Source organism: Oncorhynchus kisutch, linkage group LG15 (genome assembly GCF_002021735.2).
Source record: "Oncorhynchus kisutch isolate 150728-3 linkage group LG15, Okis_V2, whole genome shotgun sequence".
NCBI classification, from domain to species: Eukaryota; Metazoa; Chordata; class Actinopteri; order Salmoniformes; family Salmonidae; genus Oncorhynchus; species Oncorhynchus kisutch.
In genome coordinates, this window is record NC_034188.2 from 80,431,596 (window position 1) to 80,450,944 (window position 19,349).

A 19,349-nucleotide genomic window follows, 5' to 3' on the forward strand; every position below is an offset into this window, starting at 1 on the left:
ACAAATTAGCAGGTAGACCTTCAGCGTGTGTGTGTGTGAGCTTGCGTAGGTGTGTGTGTGTGTGTGGTCTCACTATCGCTGTCTCATATCTGAGAGAGGTTCTGTGAAATCAGACAAAGACACCTCACTCTGGGGTGAGGGAATCACACTGTTAAATGACGCGCAAAACGTCATCTCTGGAAACATGCAATTAGAGAGAGATAGATCAAGAATGGGGGAATTTGTCTTCATAATGTAACTTCTAATCAGAGGGGGGAGGATGCCTTAATCGAAGTCCCCGGGTAGCTGTTGCTTTTGGGGGTTAACTGCCTTGCTCAAAGGCAGAACAACAGATTACTTCAACCTTACCAGCTCGGGGATTCAAAACAGAGACATTTTTTATTTCTGGCCCAAAGCTTTCAAGCGCTAGGTAACCTGCCGCCCATAAGGGAAGCAAAGAGAACAGGGGAAGAGAACCTTGTATTCTGTGTTTCTAAACTCAGCAAAAAAAGAAACGTCCTCTCACTGTCAATTGTGTTTATTTTCTGCAAACTTCACGCGTTAATATTTGTATGAACATAATATTCAACAACTGAGACATAAACTGAACAAGTTCCACAGACATGTGACTAAAATAAATGGAATAATGTGTCCCTGAACAAAGGGGGGGTCAAAACCCCCCAAAAAAGTCTGTATTTGGTGTGGCCACCAGCTGCATTAAGTACTGCAGTGCATCTCCTCCTCATGGACTGCACCAGATTTGTCCGTTCTTGCTGTGAGATGTTACCCCACTCTTCCACCAAGGTACCTGCAAGTTCCCGGACATCTGTGTGTGTGTGGGGGGGGGGGGGGGGGGGGGGGGGCTCAGTCCGATGATGCTGTGACACACCGCCGCAGACCATGATGGACACCACCTCCAAATCGATCCCTCTCCAGAGTACAGGACTCGGTGTAACGCTCATTCTTTCGACGATAATCGCGAATCGGCCATCACCCCTGGGGAGACCAAGCCGCGACTCGTCAGTGAAGGGCAGTTTTTGCCATTCCTGTCTGGTTATTCGACGGTGGGTTTGTCCCCATCGGTGACAACAGGCCTACAAAGCCCTAGGTCCAGCCTCTCTCAGCCTATTGAGGACAGTCCGAGCACTGATGGAGGGATTGTGCGTTCCTGGTGTAACCTTGGCAGTTGTTGTTGTCATTCATCTGCATGAGGACTGCAGATGGCCACATCTGCAGTCCTCATGCCTCCTTGCAGCATGCCTAAGGCACATTCACACAGATGAGCAGGGACCCTGGGAATCTTTCTTCTGGTGTTTTTCAGAGTCAGTAGAAAGGCCTATTTAGTGTCCTAAGTTGTCATAACTGTGACCTTAATTGCCTACCGTCTGTAAGCTGTTAGTGTCTTAACGACCGTTCCACAGGTGCATGTTCATTATTTGTTTATGGATCATTGAACAAGCATGGTAAACAGTGTTTAAACTCTTTACAATGAAGATCTGTGAAGTTATTTGGATGTTTACGAATTATCTTTGAAAGACAGGGTCCTGAAGAAGGGATGTTTCTTTTTTTGCTGAGTTTATGAGCTGATATTTTCTCAGACATGAGAGGAACTGTGAGGACAGTGATCGGATTGTCTGAAGAGTCTACCGTCTTTCACATTGAAAGGTCAATCAAAGGTCACTGGAACTAAAACAAACCAGATCTGTTCTAATAGACCCGTTACACAGAGGAATATGCACACAGAGACTTCCACTCAGGAAACTGTAATACAGTGATTCTCAAGTTGACACAACAGAAAAGGGACCCAGTCGTCTGAAAAGCTATGGTTTATTCAGAGTATCATCTCTAAAAGGAAATATTAACCTGTTATTACAACCTGGCTACATACATAAGTATGTACTGTTATATATCTGTAGTAATCCTATATTCAAACATATTACAGAATGGTGACAATACAACATTCATTAGAAATTGATAAATACAAAAAAATTTGATGCTGAAGTGGGCATTTTTTTGTGTTATTTTATCAGGTAAGTTGACTGAGAACACGTTCTCATTTACAGCAACGACCTGGGGAATAGTTACAGGGGAGAGGAGGGGGATGAATGAGCCAATTGTATACTGGGGATTATTAGGTGACCGTTTGAGGGCCAGATTGGGAATTTAGCCAGGACACAGGGGTTAACACCCCTACGATAAGTGCCATGGGATCTTTAATGACCTCAGAGTCAGGACACCCATTTAACGTCCCATCCGAAAGATGGCACCTTACACAGGGTAGTGTCCCCAATCACTGCCCTGGGGCATTTTTTTTTAGAGCAGAGGAAAGAGTGCCTCCTACTGGCCCTCCAACACCACTTCCAGCAGCATCTGGTCTCCCATGACCAGGACCAACCCTGCTTAGCTTCAGAAGCAAGCCGGCAGTGGTATGCAGGGTGGTATGCTGCCACTTCATGATGATGTGTTGCAGTTCATTTAAACACAATATTAAATAAAAACAAGACATTCTACATTATAACAGCAACAGTCCATGTATATATTAACATCTTGGTCATCTTTAATGCACTTGAGAACATAATATATCATTAACATAACACCAGTACCATAATGAATAAACCCAGATTATTCAACAATATTAAACAGAGCATGTGTCTGAAGCCCACTGTCGTGTGCCATGCTGGAATGGACAGAGTGGACTGGCAAGGAAGTACTGTACTGTGAAATACTGGAGTGGTCTGGAAGTACTGTACTGTGTTACAGACTCTGTGGTAAAGCCTTCTAAATGTGATTGGTTAAATGTGGGAAACATGGGAGTTGTAGTCAGGAAAAAGAGACAACAGAGAGTGAAACATAGAGATGCAGGGGAAGAGGTGATGGATAGAGGGAGAGATAAATAAAGAGAGACTGAAGGACGGCTGTATGGGGTGAATCGTTTAACAGAAGTACCTGCGGAGTGTGTCTTCGTTAGCTCTGTCTCCATGGTTACGGAGACGGCAACAAGGCTCTGAGTCGCCAAGAGGGTGACCTTGTCTCTGATAAAATCCCAAAGGCATAAATAAACACAAAAACACACACAGAGCGAACACAAACCACAGGAGGCTGTTGAGGCGAGGATGGCTGGAATGGAATGGTATCAAACACATGAAAACCATTCCAGGTATTTTGTTACAGCCATTACTAAGAGCCAGTCGTCCCCAATACAGCTGCCACCAACCTCCTGTGACACATACACACTATCTGCACTATCTGACTATTTTCACCTCAGTGACTATCTGCACCTTAGTCTCTGAGGTGGTGGTGGTGGAGGAGGAGTGTGTAGTGATGCTGGTGGTGTGTAGTGATGCTGGTGGTGTGTAGTGATGCTGGTGGTGTGTGTAGTGATGGTGGTGGTGTGTGTAGTGATGCTGGTAGTGTGTGTAGTGATGCTGGTGGTGTGTGTAGTGATGCTGGTGGTGTGTGTAGTGATGCTGGTGGTATGTGTAGTGATTGATGCTGGTGGTGTGTAGTGATGCTGGTGATGTGTAGTGATGCTGGTGGTGTGTGTAGTGATGCTGGTGGTTTGTGTAGTGATGCTGGTGGTGTGTGTAGTGATTGATGCTGGTGGTGTGTGTAGTGATTGATGGTGGTGGTGTGTGTAGTGATTGATGCTGGTGGTGTGTGTAGTGATTGATGCTGGTGGTGTGTGTAGTGATGCTGGTGGTGTGTGTAGTGATTGATGGTGGTGGTGGGTGTAGTGGTGGTGGTAGTGTGTAGTGATGGTGGTGGTGTGTAGTGATGGTGGTAGTGTGTAGTGATGGTGGTGGTGTGTAGTGATGGTGGTGGTGTGTAGTGATGGTGGTGGTGTGTAGTGATGGTGGTGGTGTGTAGTGATGGTGGTGGTGTGTAGTGATGGTGGTGGTGTGTATTGGTGGTGTGTAGTGATGGTGGTGGTGTGTAGTGATGGTGGGTAGTGATGGTGGTGGTGTGTAGTGATGGTGGTGGTGTGTAGTGGTGGTGGTGGTGTGTAGTGATGGTGGTGGTGTGTAGTGATGGTGTGTAGTGATGGTGGTGGTGTGTAATGATGGTGGTGGTGTGTAGTGATGGTGTGTAGTGATGGTAGTGGTGGGTAGTGGTGGTGTGTAGTGGTGGTGTGTAGTGATGGTGGTGGTGTGTAGTGGTGTGTAGTGATGGCGTGTAGTGAGGGTAGTGGTGGGTAGTGGTGGTGTGTAGTGGTGGTGTGTAGTGATGGTGGTGGTGTGTAATGATGGTGATGGTGTGTAGTGATGGTGTGTAGTGATGGTAGTGGTGGGTAGTGGTGGTGTGTAGTGATGGTGGTGGTGTGTAGTGGTGGTGTGTAGTGATGGTAGTGGTGTGTAGTGGTGGTGTGTAGTGATGGTGTGTAGTGATGGTAGTGGTGTGTAGTGGTGGTGTGTAGTGGTGGTGTGTAGTGATGGTGGTGGTGTGTAGTGGTGGTGGTGGTGTTCTATGATTTGAAACAGGAGGAGCAGGTCCCACCCCTGACAGAGTTTAATTGCGGAGAGACGGTGTCAGGGACTTCTGATTGGAGGATATCATTCTCGTTGGCGATGATGTGCTTCACCAGACAGTTAGCTGCTTCATCTATATTCATATTCTCCTAAAGAAAGAGAGAAAGAGAGAGAGAGAGGAAAATGTGATGAATTACTGTCCAAGACCACTGCATGTTTCTGTCTGGATATGAGTGTAGTGTTTCGTCGATGTGAGTGTGTGTTTGTGGCTTTGAGTGTGTGTTTGTGGCTTTGAGTGTGTGTTTGTGGCTTTGAGTGTGTGTTTGTGGCTTTGAGTGTGTGTTTGTGGCTGTGAGTGTATGGCTCCTCAGTTGTGCCAGTGTGACATTTTGATGCTATGAACTAAAAGTTGAAGATCCACCCTCATTCACACTCACTCACTCACCCACATACACACACGCTCATACACACCCACATACACTCACTCATCCACATACACACTCACTCACCCACATACACACTCACCCACATACACACTCACTCACCCACATACACACTCACTCACCCACATACACACACACACACTCACCCACATACACACACACACACACACACTCACCCACATACACACTCACTCACCCACATACACACTCACCCACATACACACACTCACACACACACTCACCCACATACACATACACACTCACCCACATACACATTTACCCACATACACACTCACCCACATACAAACTCACCCACATACACACTCACCCACATACACACACACACTCACCCACATACACACACATACACACTCACCCACATACACACTCACCCACATACACACACACTCATATATATATATATATATATTTGTAATAATAACAATTACAACACTGAATTAACACTTTTATTTTAACTTAATACAATACATAAATAAAATCAATTTAGTTTCAAATAAATAATGAAACATGTTCAAATTGGTTTAAATAATGCAAAAACAAAGTGTTGGAGAAGAAAGTAAAAGTGCAATATGTGCCATGTAAGAAAGCTAACGTTTAAGTTCCTTGCTCAGAACATGAGAACATATGAAAGCTGGTGGTTCCTTTTAACATGAGTCTTCAATATTCCCAGTTAAGAAGTTTTAGGTTGTAGTTATTATAGGAATTATAGGACTATTTCTCTCTATACCATTTGTATTTCATATACCTTTGACTATTGGATGTTCTTATAGGTACTTTAGTATTGCCAGCCTAATCTCGAGAGTTGATAGGTTTGAAGTCATAAACAGCGCTATGCTTCAAGCATTGCGAAGAGCTGCTGGCAAACGCAGGAAAGTGCTGTTTGAATGAATGCTTACGAGCCTGCTGGTACCTACCACCGCTCAGTCAGACTGCTCTATCAAATCATAGACATAATTATAATATAGTAAACATACAAAAATATGAGCCTTAGGTCATTAATCTGGTCAAATCCGGAAACTATCATCTCGAAAACAAAACGTTTATTGTTTCAGTGAAATACGGAACCGTTCTGTATTTTATCAACCGGGTGGCATCCATAAGTCTAAATATTGCTGTTACATTGCACAACCTTCAATGTTATGTCATAATTATGTAAAATTCTAGCAAATTAATTACTTAATTAGAAGTGACACAACTTCCCTAGTTAATATTGCCTGCTAACATGCATTTATTTTAACTAAATATGTAGGTTAAAAAACATATACTTGTATATTGATTTAAAGAAAGGCATTGATGTTTATGGTTAGGTACATTGATGTTTATAGTTAGGTACATTGATGTTTATGGTTAGGTACATTGATGTTTATAGTTAGGTACATTGATGTTTATAGTTAGGTACATTGATGTTTATGGTTAGGTACATTGATGTTTATGGTTAGGTACATTGATGTTTAGGTACATTAGTGTTTATAGTTAGGTACATTGATGTTTATAGTTAGGTACATTGATGTTTATGGTTAGGTACATTAGTGCAACGAATGTGCTTTTGTTAAATCACCCGTTTGGTGAAATAGGCTGTGATTCGAGGATAAATTAACCGCATTGATTATATGCAACGCAGGACAAGCTAGATAAACTAGTAATATCATCAACCATGTGTAGTTAACTAGTGATTATGTTAAGATTGATTGTTTTTTATAAGATAAGTTTAATGCTGGCTAGCATCTTATCTTGGCTCCTTGCTGCACTCGTATAACAGGTAGTCAGCCTGCCATGCAGTCTCCTCGTGGAGTGCAATGTAATCGGCGTCCAAAAATATTGATTACCGATTGTTATGAAAACTTGAAATCGGCCCTAATTAATCGGCCCTAATTAACCGGCCCTAATTAATCGGCCGTAGGGCGACTTCTAGTTGCAACTGTTTGATAATGAGACTAAAACATAAATCCGTATGTTTATATGGTGGTGTGGTTTCTGTAATGAAGCCTTCAGGGCTGAGGTGAACTATGGGTTCAAGTCAGTAGAGGACAGGGTCAGTGATCACTAATGAGAAGTCAATGAGATGAAGAACATTAAGACAGGGATAAATGTCTCCCGTCTGATTTTAGAATATTTCAGGCCTCCAGCAGCTGCTTCGCCAGCGACACCCACACACACTCTCTCTCACACACACAGACACGCACCCTTGCCCACACACACACCCTCGCCCACACACACAGACACGCACCCTCGCCCACACCCTCGCCCACACACACACACACAGACACGCACGCACCCTCGCCCACACACACACCCTCGCCCACACACACAGACACGCACGCACCCTCGCCCACACACACACCCTCGCCCACACACACACCCTCGCCCACACCCTCGCCCACACACACAAACTTCTTCCGATCACGTGGTGAGCTGAGCAGCAGAATTAATCAGGTGAATATTGAATATTCATGAGGGCTCATCAGGATTTGACATAAGTCTGTAGCAGACTTCCTCTCTAATAACCTCTTACATTACCACATATACACACAGAGCGAGAGACCTCTAATAACCTCTTACATTACCACATATACACACAGAGCGAGAGACCTCTAATAATCGTTCACTGTTACATAACTAGGAGTGGTGGGTGCGGAGTCAGGGCGAGAGAGCAGAGGTTTAACGAAAAACATATTTATTCCGGTGAGAAAAGGTCATGCCAAAACAACAGGCTAATAAATGACCGACCCAAAACAGGTCACGAACAGTGCGGAGAAATACAAACACCATCCACAACACAGAACAGAGAAACAAGACCACACAAAGGTAGGCGGACATAACAGGCTTAAATAGCCCATAACCAAACCCCAAACGAGAAACAGGTGAAACAGGTGAAACCAATAAGACATAACCAACAGAAGAGGAAAAGGGAATCTGTTAGTAGACCGGTGACGACGACCGCCGAGCGCCGCCCGAACAGGAAGAGGAAGAGGGAATCTGTTAGTAGACCGGTGACGACGACTGCCGAGCGCCGCCTTAACAGGAAGAGGAAGAGGGAATCTGTTAGTAGACCGGTGACGACGACCGCCGAGCGCCGCCTGAACAGGAAGAGGAAGAGGGAATCTGTTAGTAGACCGACGACGACCACCGAGCGCCGCCCGAACAGGAAGAGGAAGAGGGAATCTGTTAGTAGACCGGTGACGACGACCGCCGAGCGCCGCCCGAACAGGAAGAGGAAGAGGGAATCTGTTAGTAGACCGGTGACGACGACCGCCGAGCGCCGCCCGAACAGGAAGAGGGAATCTGTTAGTAGAGCGGTGATGACGACCGCCGAGCGCCGCCCGAACAGGAAGAGGCAGAGGGAATCTGTTAGTAGACCGGTGACGACGAGCGCCGAGCGCCGCCCGAACAGGAAGAGGGAATCTGTTAGTAGACCGGTGACGACGACCGCCGAGCGCCGCCCGAACAGGAAGAGGGAATCTGTTAGTAGACCGGTGACGACGACCGCCGAGCGCCGCCCGAACAGGAAGAGGCAGAGGGAATCTGTTAGTAGACCGGTGACGACGAGCGCCGAGCGCCGCCCGAACAGGAAGAGGGAATCTGTTAGTAGACCGGTGATGACGACCGCCGAGCGCCGCCCAAACAGGAAGAGGAAGAGGGAATCTGTTAGTAGACCGGTGACGACGACCGCCGAGCGCCACCCGAACAGGAAGAGGAGCCTCCGACAGTGGAAGTCGTGACATTCACATCACCTATTATCAGAACAAAAGCTTGTTCGTAGATTCCTGTAATAGGCTTGTATCACCACAAACAATACAGAAATACAGAAATAAACACACACTTCAATTCAGAATGGGTTCATGTAACAGAGGGGGGCTTTATCTAATAGCAGGCACATGACACACACACACACACACAAAGCTCTTTCTGAGAAAATAAGTAATTTTTTGAATTTCCACTAGGATGTAGTAATGTAACCTTTGGGGAGATGGACTTGAGAACTCAACTACTGAAAGGCTCAAGGACTTGTCTAACTGTTCTCTATAACACGCTCTATATAACTCTATATCCCTCTCTACGTCACTATCACTCTCTATATCACTATCTACGTCACTAACACGTCTATTTATCCCTCTCTATATCACTCAACATCACTATCACTCTCTATTCTCTACACCACTGTCTACTCTCTACACCACTGTCTACTCTCTACACCACTGTCTACTCTCTACACCACTCTCTATTCTCTACACCACTATTCTCTACACCATTCTCTAAACCACTCTACTCTATTCTCTACTATCAGCACCACTCTATTCTCTACACCACTCTCTACAATCCACATCACTCCATACACCACTCTCTATTCTCTACACTACACTACTCTACAACCTACACCACTCTCCACCACTATCACTCTCAACCACTCTATTCTCTACACCACTCTCTAATATCTACACCACTCTATAACACTCTGTACATCACTATCCACAGCACTCTATTCTCTACACCACTGTCTACTCTCTACACCACTGTCTACTCTCTACACCACTGTCTACACCACTCTACTATTTACACCACTCTCTATTCTCTACACCACTCTACACCACTATCACTCTCAACCACTCTCTATTCTCTACACCACTCTCTAATATCTACACCACTCTCTAATATCTACACCACTCTCTAATATCTACACCACTCTCTACAACACTCTATTCCCTACGCCACTGTCTACACCACTCTCTATTCTCTACACCATTCTCTAACCACTCTCTATTCTCTACTATCAACACCACTCTCTACACAACTCTATTCTCTACACCACTCTACAATCCGCATCACTCCATACACCACTCTCTATACTACTCTACAACCTACACCACTATCTCTCAACACCACTCTGTACATCACTATCCACAGCACTCTATTCTCTACACCACTGTCTACACCCCTGTCTACTCTCTACACCACTCCCAACAACACTCTGTACATCATTATACACAGCACTCGATTCTCTACACCACTCTACTATTTACACCACTCTCTACTCCCTACACCACTCTCTACTCCCTACACCACTCTACACCAATCTCTTCTCCCTACACCAATCTCTACTCCCTACACCAATCTCTACTCCCTACACCAATCTCTACTCCCTACACCAATCTCTACTCCCTACACCACTCTATTCTATTTACACCACTACTATTTACACAACTCTCTACACAACTCTCTACATCACTCTCTACATCACTCTCTACATCACTCTCTACATCACTCTCTAAACAACTCTACATCACTCTCTAAACTCTCTAAATCACTCTAAATGTCTCGCTAAACAACTCTCTACATCACCCTCTAAACAACTTTCTACAACTAAACAACTCTACATCACTCGCAACATCTTTCTCTATCACTCTCTACAATACTCTACATCACTCTCTAAACTACTCTCTACATCACTCTCTAAACTACTCTACATCACTCTCTAAATCACTCTCTAAATCACTCTAAACAACTCTACATCACCCTCTAAACAACCCTCTACATCACCTTCTAAACAACCCTCTACATCACCCTCTAAACAACCCTCTACATCACCCTCTAAACAACCCTCTACATCACCCTCTAAACAACCCTCTACATCGCCCTCTAAACAGCCCTCTAAACAACCCTCTAAACAACCCTCTACATCGCCCTCTAAACAGCCCTCTAAACAGCCCTCTAAACAGCCCTCTAAACAGCCCTCTAAACCACCCTCTACATCACCCTACACATCACCCTACACATCACCTTCTACATCACCCTCTACATCACCCTCTACATCACCCTCTACATCACCCTCTACATCACTCTCTACATCACTCTCTTGTTTTTGAGTGAAGAGACTTAAGACTACATTCCATTCCAAGGAGTAGTTCCCTTACTAATGGCTTCTCCCTCTCCCATTCATCAATCCGACTGGAAAGGTGAAAGTATATGTTCAACTAACGTCTGGACAGGTACAACTTTTCAGCATAAAAGGCACCTCATAAATCTGGTAAACCACGGTAACGACCTTTCACCTTCTTCTGACTCACAGAATTTTGAACTCCACTGGCACACGAGTTGTCAGGATAGGAGAGTATTGTGTGTGTGTGTCAGTGTGTGTGTGCGCACGTGTGCGAGTGTGTCTGAGCGAGTGTGTCTGTCTGTGTTTTGACTTTGATCCAACAGACAGCGCTCACTTTTCGTTCATCTGTGAAACTCCACAGCTGTGGAAGGTGAGTGTGTGTGCCAGTGTGTGTAGGTGTGATAAGAAGTTTTCATGAAACGACTTATTTGTGTGTGTGATTGCGTGTGTGTGCGGGTGCGTATTCTCACCTTGGCAGAGGTCTCGTACCATCCCACAAAGCCATTCTCCTGACAGAACTTCTCCATCTGGATCCCGTTGTTGGTCAGCACGTCCCGCCCCTGGTCGCACTTATTAGCCAATAGCACAGCGGCCACATTTTTCCCATTGGCCAGTGTGAGTTTAGAGTCCAGGTCCTCCTTCCACTTGGTGACAGCCTCGAAGGAGGAAGGCCGCGTCATGTCAAAAACGATGAACGCCCCCATGGCTTCACGGTAGTAGACCCTCGTCATGTTCCCAAATCGCTCCTGACCTGACACACACACACAGTGTTGTTGGTTAGTACTGACAGTAGTAGTAGACCCTCATCATGTTCCCAAAGCTCTCCTGACACACACACAGTGTTGTTGGTTAGTACTGACAGTAGTAGTAGACCCTCGTCATGTTCCCAAAGCTCTCCTGACCTGACACACACACACACACACACACACACACACACACACACACACACACACACACACACACACACACACACACACACACACACACACACACACACACACACACAGTGTTGTTGGTTAGTACTGACAGTAGTAGTAGACCCTCATCATGTTCCCAAAGCTCTCCTGACACACACACAGTGTTGTTGGTTAGTACTGACAGTAGTAGTAGACCCTCATCATGTTCCCAAAGCTCTCCTGACACACACACAGTGTTGTTGGTTAGTACTGACAGTAGTAGTAGACCCTTGTCATGTTCCCAAAGCTCTCCTGACACACACACAGTGTTGTTGGTTAGTACTGACAGTAGTAGTAGACCCTCATCATGTTCCCAAAGCTCTCCTGACACACACACAGTGTTGTTGGTTAGTACTGACAGTAGTAGTAGACCCTTGTCATGTTCCCAAAGCTCTCCTGACACACACACAGTGTTGTTGGTTAGTACTGACAGTAGTAGTAGACCCTCATCATGTTCCCAAAGCTCTCCTGACACACACACAGTGTTGTTGGTTAGTACTGACAGTAGTAGTAGTAGTAGACGGTACACCATGGCCTTGTGATAGAACATGCTTGTCTTGTTGCCACACCACCCCTGACCCTAATACCATATCATAGGCCCTGGTAACACCACTGAGATGAAAGTTACCTATTGCCTCAGGGCAAAGAGTCCACTACACAGTCCTGGTCACAGTCGGGGATTCCTAAACCATTCCCGGTAAAATACGACAAGGTGGACCAACAGGGTACATCTCACGCCACACACAGATCAAATCAAATGTTATTTGTCACCTGCACCGAATACAACAGGTGAAATGCTTAATTACAATCCCTTAACCAACAATGCAGTTTAAAGTACAGTACCAAAAAAAAAGGAAATAAAAGTAATAAATAATTAAAGAGCAACAGTAAAATAACGGTAGCAGGGCTATATACAGGGTATTACGGTACAGAGTCAGTGTGGAGGCTATATACAGGGTATTATGGTACAGAGTCAGTGTGGAGGCTATATACAGGGTGTTACGGTACAGAGTCAATGTGGAGGCTATATACAGGGTGTTACGGTACAGAGTCAGTGTGGAGGCTATATACAGGGTGTTACGGTACAGAGTCAGTGTGGAGGCTATATACAGGGTATTACGGTACAGAGTCAGTGTGGAGGCTATATACAGGGTATTACGGTACAGAGTCAGTGTGGAGGCTATATACAGGGTATTACGGTACAGAGTCAGTGTGGAGGCTATATACAGGGTATTACGGTACAGAGTCAGTGTGGAGGCTATATACAGGGTATTACGGTACAGAGTCAATGTGGAGGCTATATACAGGGTATTGCGGTACAGAGTCAGTGTGGAGGCTATATACAGGGTATTACGGTACAGAGTCAGTGTGGAGGCTATATACAGGGTATTATGGTACAGAGTCAGTGTGGAGGCTATATAAGGGGTATTACGGTACAGAGTCAGTGTGGAGGCTATATACAGGGTATTATGGTACAGAGTCAATGTGGAGGCTATATACAGGGTATTACGGTACAGAGTCAGTGTGGAGGCTATATACAGGGTATTACGGTACAGAGTCAGTGTGGAGGCTATATACAGGGTATTATGGTACAGAGTCAATGTGGAGGCTATATACAGGGTATTACGGTACAGAGTCAGTGTGGAGGCTATATACAGGGTATTATGGTACAGAGTCAATGTGGAGGCTATATACAGGGTATTACGGTACAGAGTCAATGTGGAGGCTATATACAGGGTATTACGGTACAGAGTCAGTGTGGAGGCTATATACAGGGTATTACGGTACAGAGTCAGTGTGGAGGCTATATACAGGGTATTACGGTACAGAGTCAGTGTGGAGGCTATATACAGGGTATTACGGTACAGAGTCAGTGTGGAGGCTATATACAGGGTATTATGGTACAGAGTCAGTGTGGAGGCTATATACAGGGTATTATGGTACAGAGTCAATGTGGAGGCTATATACAGGGTATTACGGTACAGAGTCAGTGTGGAGGCTATATACAGGGTATTACGGTACAGAGTCAGTGTGGAGGCTATATACAGGGTATTATGGTACAGAGTCAATGTGGAGGCTATATACAGGGTATTACGGTACAGAGTCAGTGTGGAGGCTATATACAGGGTATTATGGTACAGAGTCAATGTGGAGGCTATATACAGGGTATTACGGTACAGAGTCAGTGTGGAGGCTATATACAGGGTATTATGGTACAGAGTCAATGTGGAGGCTATATACAGGGTATTACGGTACAGAGTCAATGTGGAGGCTATATACAGGGTATTACGGTACAGAGTCAGTGTGGAGGCTATATACAGGGTATTACGGTACAGAGTCAGTGTGGAGGCTATATACAGGGTATTACGGTACAGAGTCAGTGTGGAGGCTATATACAGGGTATTACGGTACAGAGTCAGTGTGGAGGCTATATACAGGGTATTACGGTACAGAGTCAGTGTGGAGGCTATATACAGGGTATTACGGTACAGAGTCAGTGTGGAGGCTATATACAGGGTATTACGGTACAGAGTCAGTGTGGAGGCTATATACAGGGTATTACGGTACAGAGTCAGTGTGGAGGCTATATACAGGGTATTACGGTACAGAGTCAGTGTGGAGGCTATATACAGGGTATTGCGGTACAGAGTCAGTGTGGAGGCTATATACAGGGTATTACGGTACAGAGTCAGTGTGGAGGCTATATACAGGGTATTACGGTACAGAGTCAGTGTGGAGGCTATATACAGGGTATTGCGGTACAGAGTCAGTGTGGAGGTTATATACAGGGTATTACGGTACAGAGTCAATGTGGAGGCTATATACAGGGTATTACGGTACAGAGTCAGTGTGGAGGCTATATACAGGGTATTACGGTACAGAGTCAATGTGGAGGCTATATACAGGGTATTACGGTACAGAGTCAGTGTGGAGGCTATATACAGGGTATTGCGGTACAGAGTCAGTGTGGAGGCTATATACAGGGTATTACGGTACAGAGTCAATGTGGAGGCTATATACAGGGTATTACGGTACAGAGTCAGTGTGGAGGCTATATACAGGGTATTACGGTACAGAGTCAGTGTGGAGGCTATATACAGGGTATTACGGTACAGTCAGTGTGGAGGCTATATACAGGGTATTGCGGTACAGAGTCAGTGTGGAGGCTATATACAGGGTATTACGGTACAGAGTCAGTGTGGAGGCTATATACAGGGTATTACGGTACAGAGTCAGTGCGGAGGCTATATACAGGGTATTACGGTACAGAGTCAGTGTGGAGGCTATATACAGGGTATTACGGTACAGAGTCAGTGTGGAGGCTATATACAGGGTATTACGGTACAGAGTCAGTGTGGAGGCTATATACAGGGTATTACGGTACAGAGTCAGTGTGGAGGCTATATACAGGGTATTACAGTACAGAGTCAGTGTGGAGGCTATATACAGGGTATTGCGGTACAGAGTCAGTGTGGAGGCTATATACAGGGTATTACGGTACAGAGTCAGTGTGGAGGCTATATACAGGGTATTACGGTACAGAGTCAGTGTGGAGGCTATATACAGGGTATTACGGTACAGTCAGTGTGGAGGCTATATACAGGGTATTACGGTACAGAGTCAGTGTGGATGCTATATACAGGGTGTTACGGTACAGAGTTAACGTGGAGGCTATATACAGGGTGTTACGGTACAGAGTCAATGTGGAGGCTATATACAGGGTCTACCGGTACAGAGTCAGTATGGAGGCTATATACAGGGTGTTACGGTACAGAGTCAATGTGGAGGCTATATACAGGGTCTACCGGTACAGAGTCAGTGTGGAGGCTATATACAGGGTGTTACGGTACAGAGTCAATGTGGAGGCTATATACAGGGTGTTACGGTACAGGGTCAATGTGGAGGCTATATACAGGGTGTTACGGTACAGGGTCAATGTGGAGGCTATATACAGGGGGTACCGGTACAGTGTCAATGTGGAGGCTATATACAAGGTCTACCAGTACAGAGTCAATGTGGAGGCTATATACAGGGGGTACAGGTACAGAGTCAATGTGCGGGGCACCTGTAGTAATGGTTTTTCCAAAGACAACACAACTCACATGACAAAGGAGTCTGATGAGGAATTTCACACAGACAACTATTATTATAATAGAGGGAGAGAAAGGGGGAGTGCGTGCGGGAGAGATGGTGACCAGAGAGAGAGAAAGGGGGAGTGCGTGCGGGAGAGATGGTGACCAGAGAGAGAGAAAGGGGGAGTGCGTGCGGGAGAGATGGTGACCAGAGAGCGAGAAAGAGGACATCGTGTGTGTAAATGCCTCTGCTAACAGCAGTGTAATAAGTACACGTGGAATGTTTTACTCTGACTCCCTCTCCCATCACTGACTTCTATAGTCATTATCAAAGCGGTTTACCAGTTTGTTCAATGCCTTAGTCTTTGATAGGGCGCAATCCCAAATGCCCCCCCTAGATCCAATGGTGTAAAGTACTTCATAAAAAATACTTTAAAGTACTACTTAAAGGAAAACGCCACCCAAAAACGATATTGCGGTATTGGTTTCATTAGTTTCATTGTTGACATCGTCCCAAAATGTTTTGCATGTAACCAATCAAGTTAAGATATGTTTTGCATGTAACCAATCAAGTTAAGATATGTTTTGCATGTAACCAATCAAGTTAAGATATGTTTTGCATGTAACCAATCAAGTTAAGATATGTTTTGCATGTAACCAATCAAGTTAAGATATGTTTTGCATGTAACCAATCAAGTTAAGATATGTTTTGCATGTAACCAATCAAGTTAAGATATGTTTTGCATGTAACCAATCAAGTTAAGATATGTTTTGCATGTAACCAATCAAGTTAAGATATGTTTTGCATGTAACCAATCAAGTTAAGATATGTTTTGCATGTAACCAATCAAGTTAAGATATGTTTTGCATGTAACCAATCAAGTTAAGATATGTTTTGCATGTAACCAATCAAGTTAAGATATGTTTTGCATGTAACCAATCAAGTTAAGATATGTTTTGCATGTAACCAATCAAGTTAAGATGTTTTGCATGTAACCAATCAAGTTAAGATATGTTTTGCATGTAACCAATCAAGTTAAGATATGTTTTGCATGTAACCAATCAAGTTAAGATATGTTTTGCATGTAACCAATCAAGTTAAGATATGTTTTGCATGTAACCAATCAAGTTAAGATATGTTTTGCATGTCACCAATCAAGTTAAGATATGTTTTGCATGTAACCAATCAAGTTAAGATGTTTTGCATGTAACCAATCAAGTTAAGATATGTTTTGCATGTAACCAATCAAGTTAAGATATGTTTTGCATGTAACCAATCAAGTTAAGATATGTTTTGCATGTAACCAATCAAGTTAAGATATGTTTTGCATGTAACCAATCAAGTTAAGATATGTTTTGCATGTAACCAATCAAGTTAAGATATGTTTTGCATGTAACCAATCAAGTTAAGATATGTTTGCATGTTACGTCTTGAAAAGTGAACATTCAAAATGTAAATGCTGACATTCAAAATGTAGTCTGAGGGACATTACTGTACTATTTATGTTTTTGACCATTTTTGCTTTTGTACATTCCTAAAGAAAATAATCTACTTTTTACTCCATACATTATCGTTACATTGTGAATCCTGAGCAGGATAGGAAAATGGTCTAATTCACACATCAAGAGAACATCCCTGGTCAGCCCTACCGCTTCTGATCTGGCGGACTCACTAAATAGTGTTGAGTGTGCCTCTGGCTATCCGCAATTATAATTTTTTTAATAATATACCATTGATTTGCTTAATATAAGGAATTTGAAAAGACTACATATATCTTAAGTATTAAACATTCTCAAGTAGTATTTTACTGGGTTACTTTCACTTGAGTCATTTTCTATTGAAGTATCTTTACTATTTACTCAAGACAAATGGATAATGTTTCCACTGTCTAGAGCCCTACACATGATTGAGTGGATTTGAGTTGTAAAAGCAATATGCTGAATCTTCCACCTGTCAGATCTCCACAAGTCCATAGGACATAGGGTCTAGACTACAGGTACATCTGGGATCGGGCCTAGGTGTGACATTCTACCAGGGCATGATTATTGGAGCAAGGCTAGTTCAGGCCAGGCAGAAACTCCAGTCTGAATTAACATCAGCTGCCTACCAACTGACAGTATCAGCTGAGCAACCATCCACATGACACACTCCTATTTTCAATTTAAGTTGACCACTTCAACATGAGTTCTCCTGGCTCAACTTTCTTTGTTGGTGCACAGAATGCTGCTAGTTCTGTTTCATTCCAAAACGTTGAATGGTTCTGATCATGTAGTGGCAGGGTGAACAGTCAAGACCCCTGTACCAGGAAGGTTGAGACCTCTTAGCATAGGCCATAAGGCAACACTTAGACTGGGACGTTGCAATAATGTCTCATTAAGGAATACAACCATTTAAATAAAGGATATGAGAAAACGGTACACAATATCCCATCTAAATGTAGCACCGCATTAAGCCATCTGAATACAAAAGGCTGCACAGCAGAAGGTGGAGACGGCATTCCTGATCCCAGAAGAATCCTGTCGGTTCTTATTCACAATAAGCCCATTCTGAGCCCCAAATCTCCCTCACGAGTGCTAGACACATGACTGTACATGCGGGCGTGCGCCCCGGCTGTATAGGCCAGAGCGCATGGGACTGGAGATGGAGAGCGCGCGCAGCAGGCCAGGGAGCGTCAGAGGAATTTCTCCAATAACCAACACTTACTTGAGGTTCGATGAACACCGTATGTGTATAGGCCTTACTGTCCACGCTTCCCAACATTTGCACACGAACAGAATCGTTGGCCTATGAAACATTGATTCACTCTGATTTACTGTATTTTTGTCTTTACTCAATGCAGAGATTGCTTTCAATTGTGAATCCAGCACTGATGCAATGCTGTCAGTATGGCCGTCAGTATACAAGTCCAATCATGTTGATAGTCTAATGACCACTCCAAAGAAACTAGTATGTAGTGAACGGAACCGCCGACCTGAGACCACTACAGTTCCCTACCTGCGGCTTATGTTGGAACGTCAAGTGGCCAAATACCATAACATCAAAACAGGCCTGCTTGTGTTCCCATTTGATTACTGTCACGCGTAATGAGTCTCCTACCTGCTATGTCCCATAACTGTAGCCGAACAGTCTCTTGGTCCCAGTTAAGGACCTTCAGGGCGAAGTCCACTCCTATCGTGGCCCGGTAGTTGGGGCTGAAGTTCTGGTGAACATAGCGCTTGATGATGCTAGTCTTCCCCACCCCCAGGTCCCCTATTACCAGGATCTTATAGAGGTGCTCCTTGTAGTTGTTCTGCATGGCGACCGCGGAGCGCTACGGTAGAGCATTAATACGCAGTGAGGGGAGAGGGGGAGAAGATAAGGCGCGAGAATGAGGAGCGGTGCGCGCTAACGATCCGGAAGGAACGCCCAGAGAAGTGAGGAAGAAAAGTGAACATCGGGACCTTGTGACTCGCCAGGCTCCGCGCGAGGTCAGAGACGTGAGCGCGTGGGGCTGGGCTACCCCAGCTGAAGACTGAAGTCTCTCCTTGAGTTTGTT

General features: G+C 44.5%; 1 protein-coding gene across 1 annotated transcript; it reads right to left on the bottom strand.

Annotated features, from left to right (window-relative positions):
- Positions 1-4,350: 4,350 nt before the first annotated feature.
- rab38a (RAB38a, member RAS oncogene family) lies at positions 4,351-19,334 on the bottom strand. Its single transcript, XM_020473757.2, has 3 exons — positions 18,911-19,334; positions 11,255-11,535; positions 4,351-4,594 (listed from the first exon to the last, which is right to left on the bottom strand). The coding sequence occupies exons 1-3, from the start codon at positions 19,107-19,109 to the stop codon at positions 4,442-4,444; spliced, it is 633 nt and encodes a 210-aa protein (XP_020329346.2). The 5' UTR covers positions 19,110-19,334; the 3' UTR covers positions 4,351-4,441.
- Between the last annotated feature and the right edge of the window lie 15 nt (positions 19,335-19,349).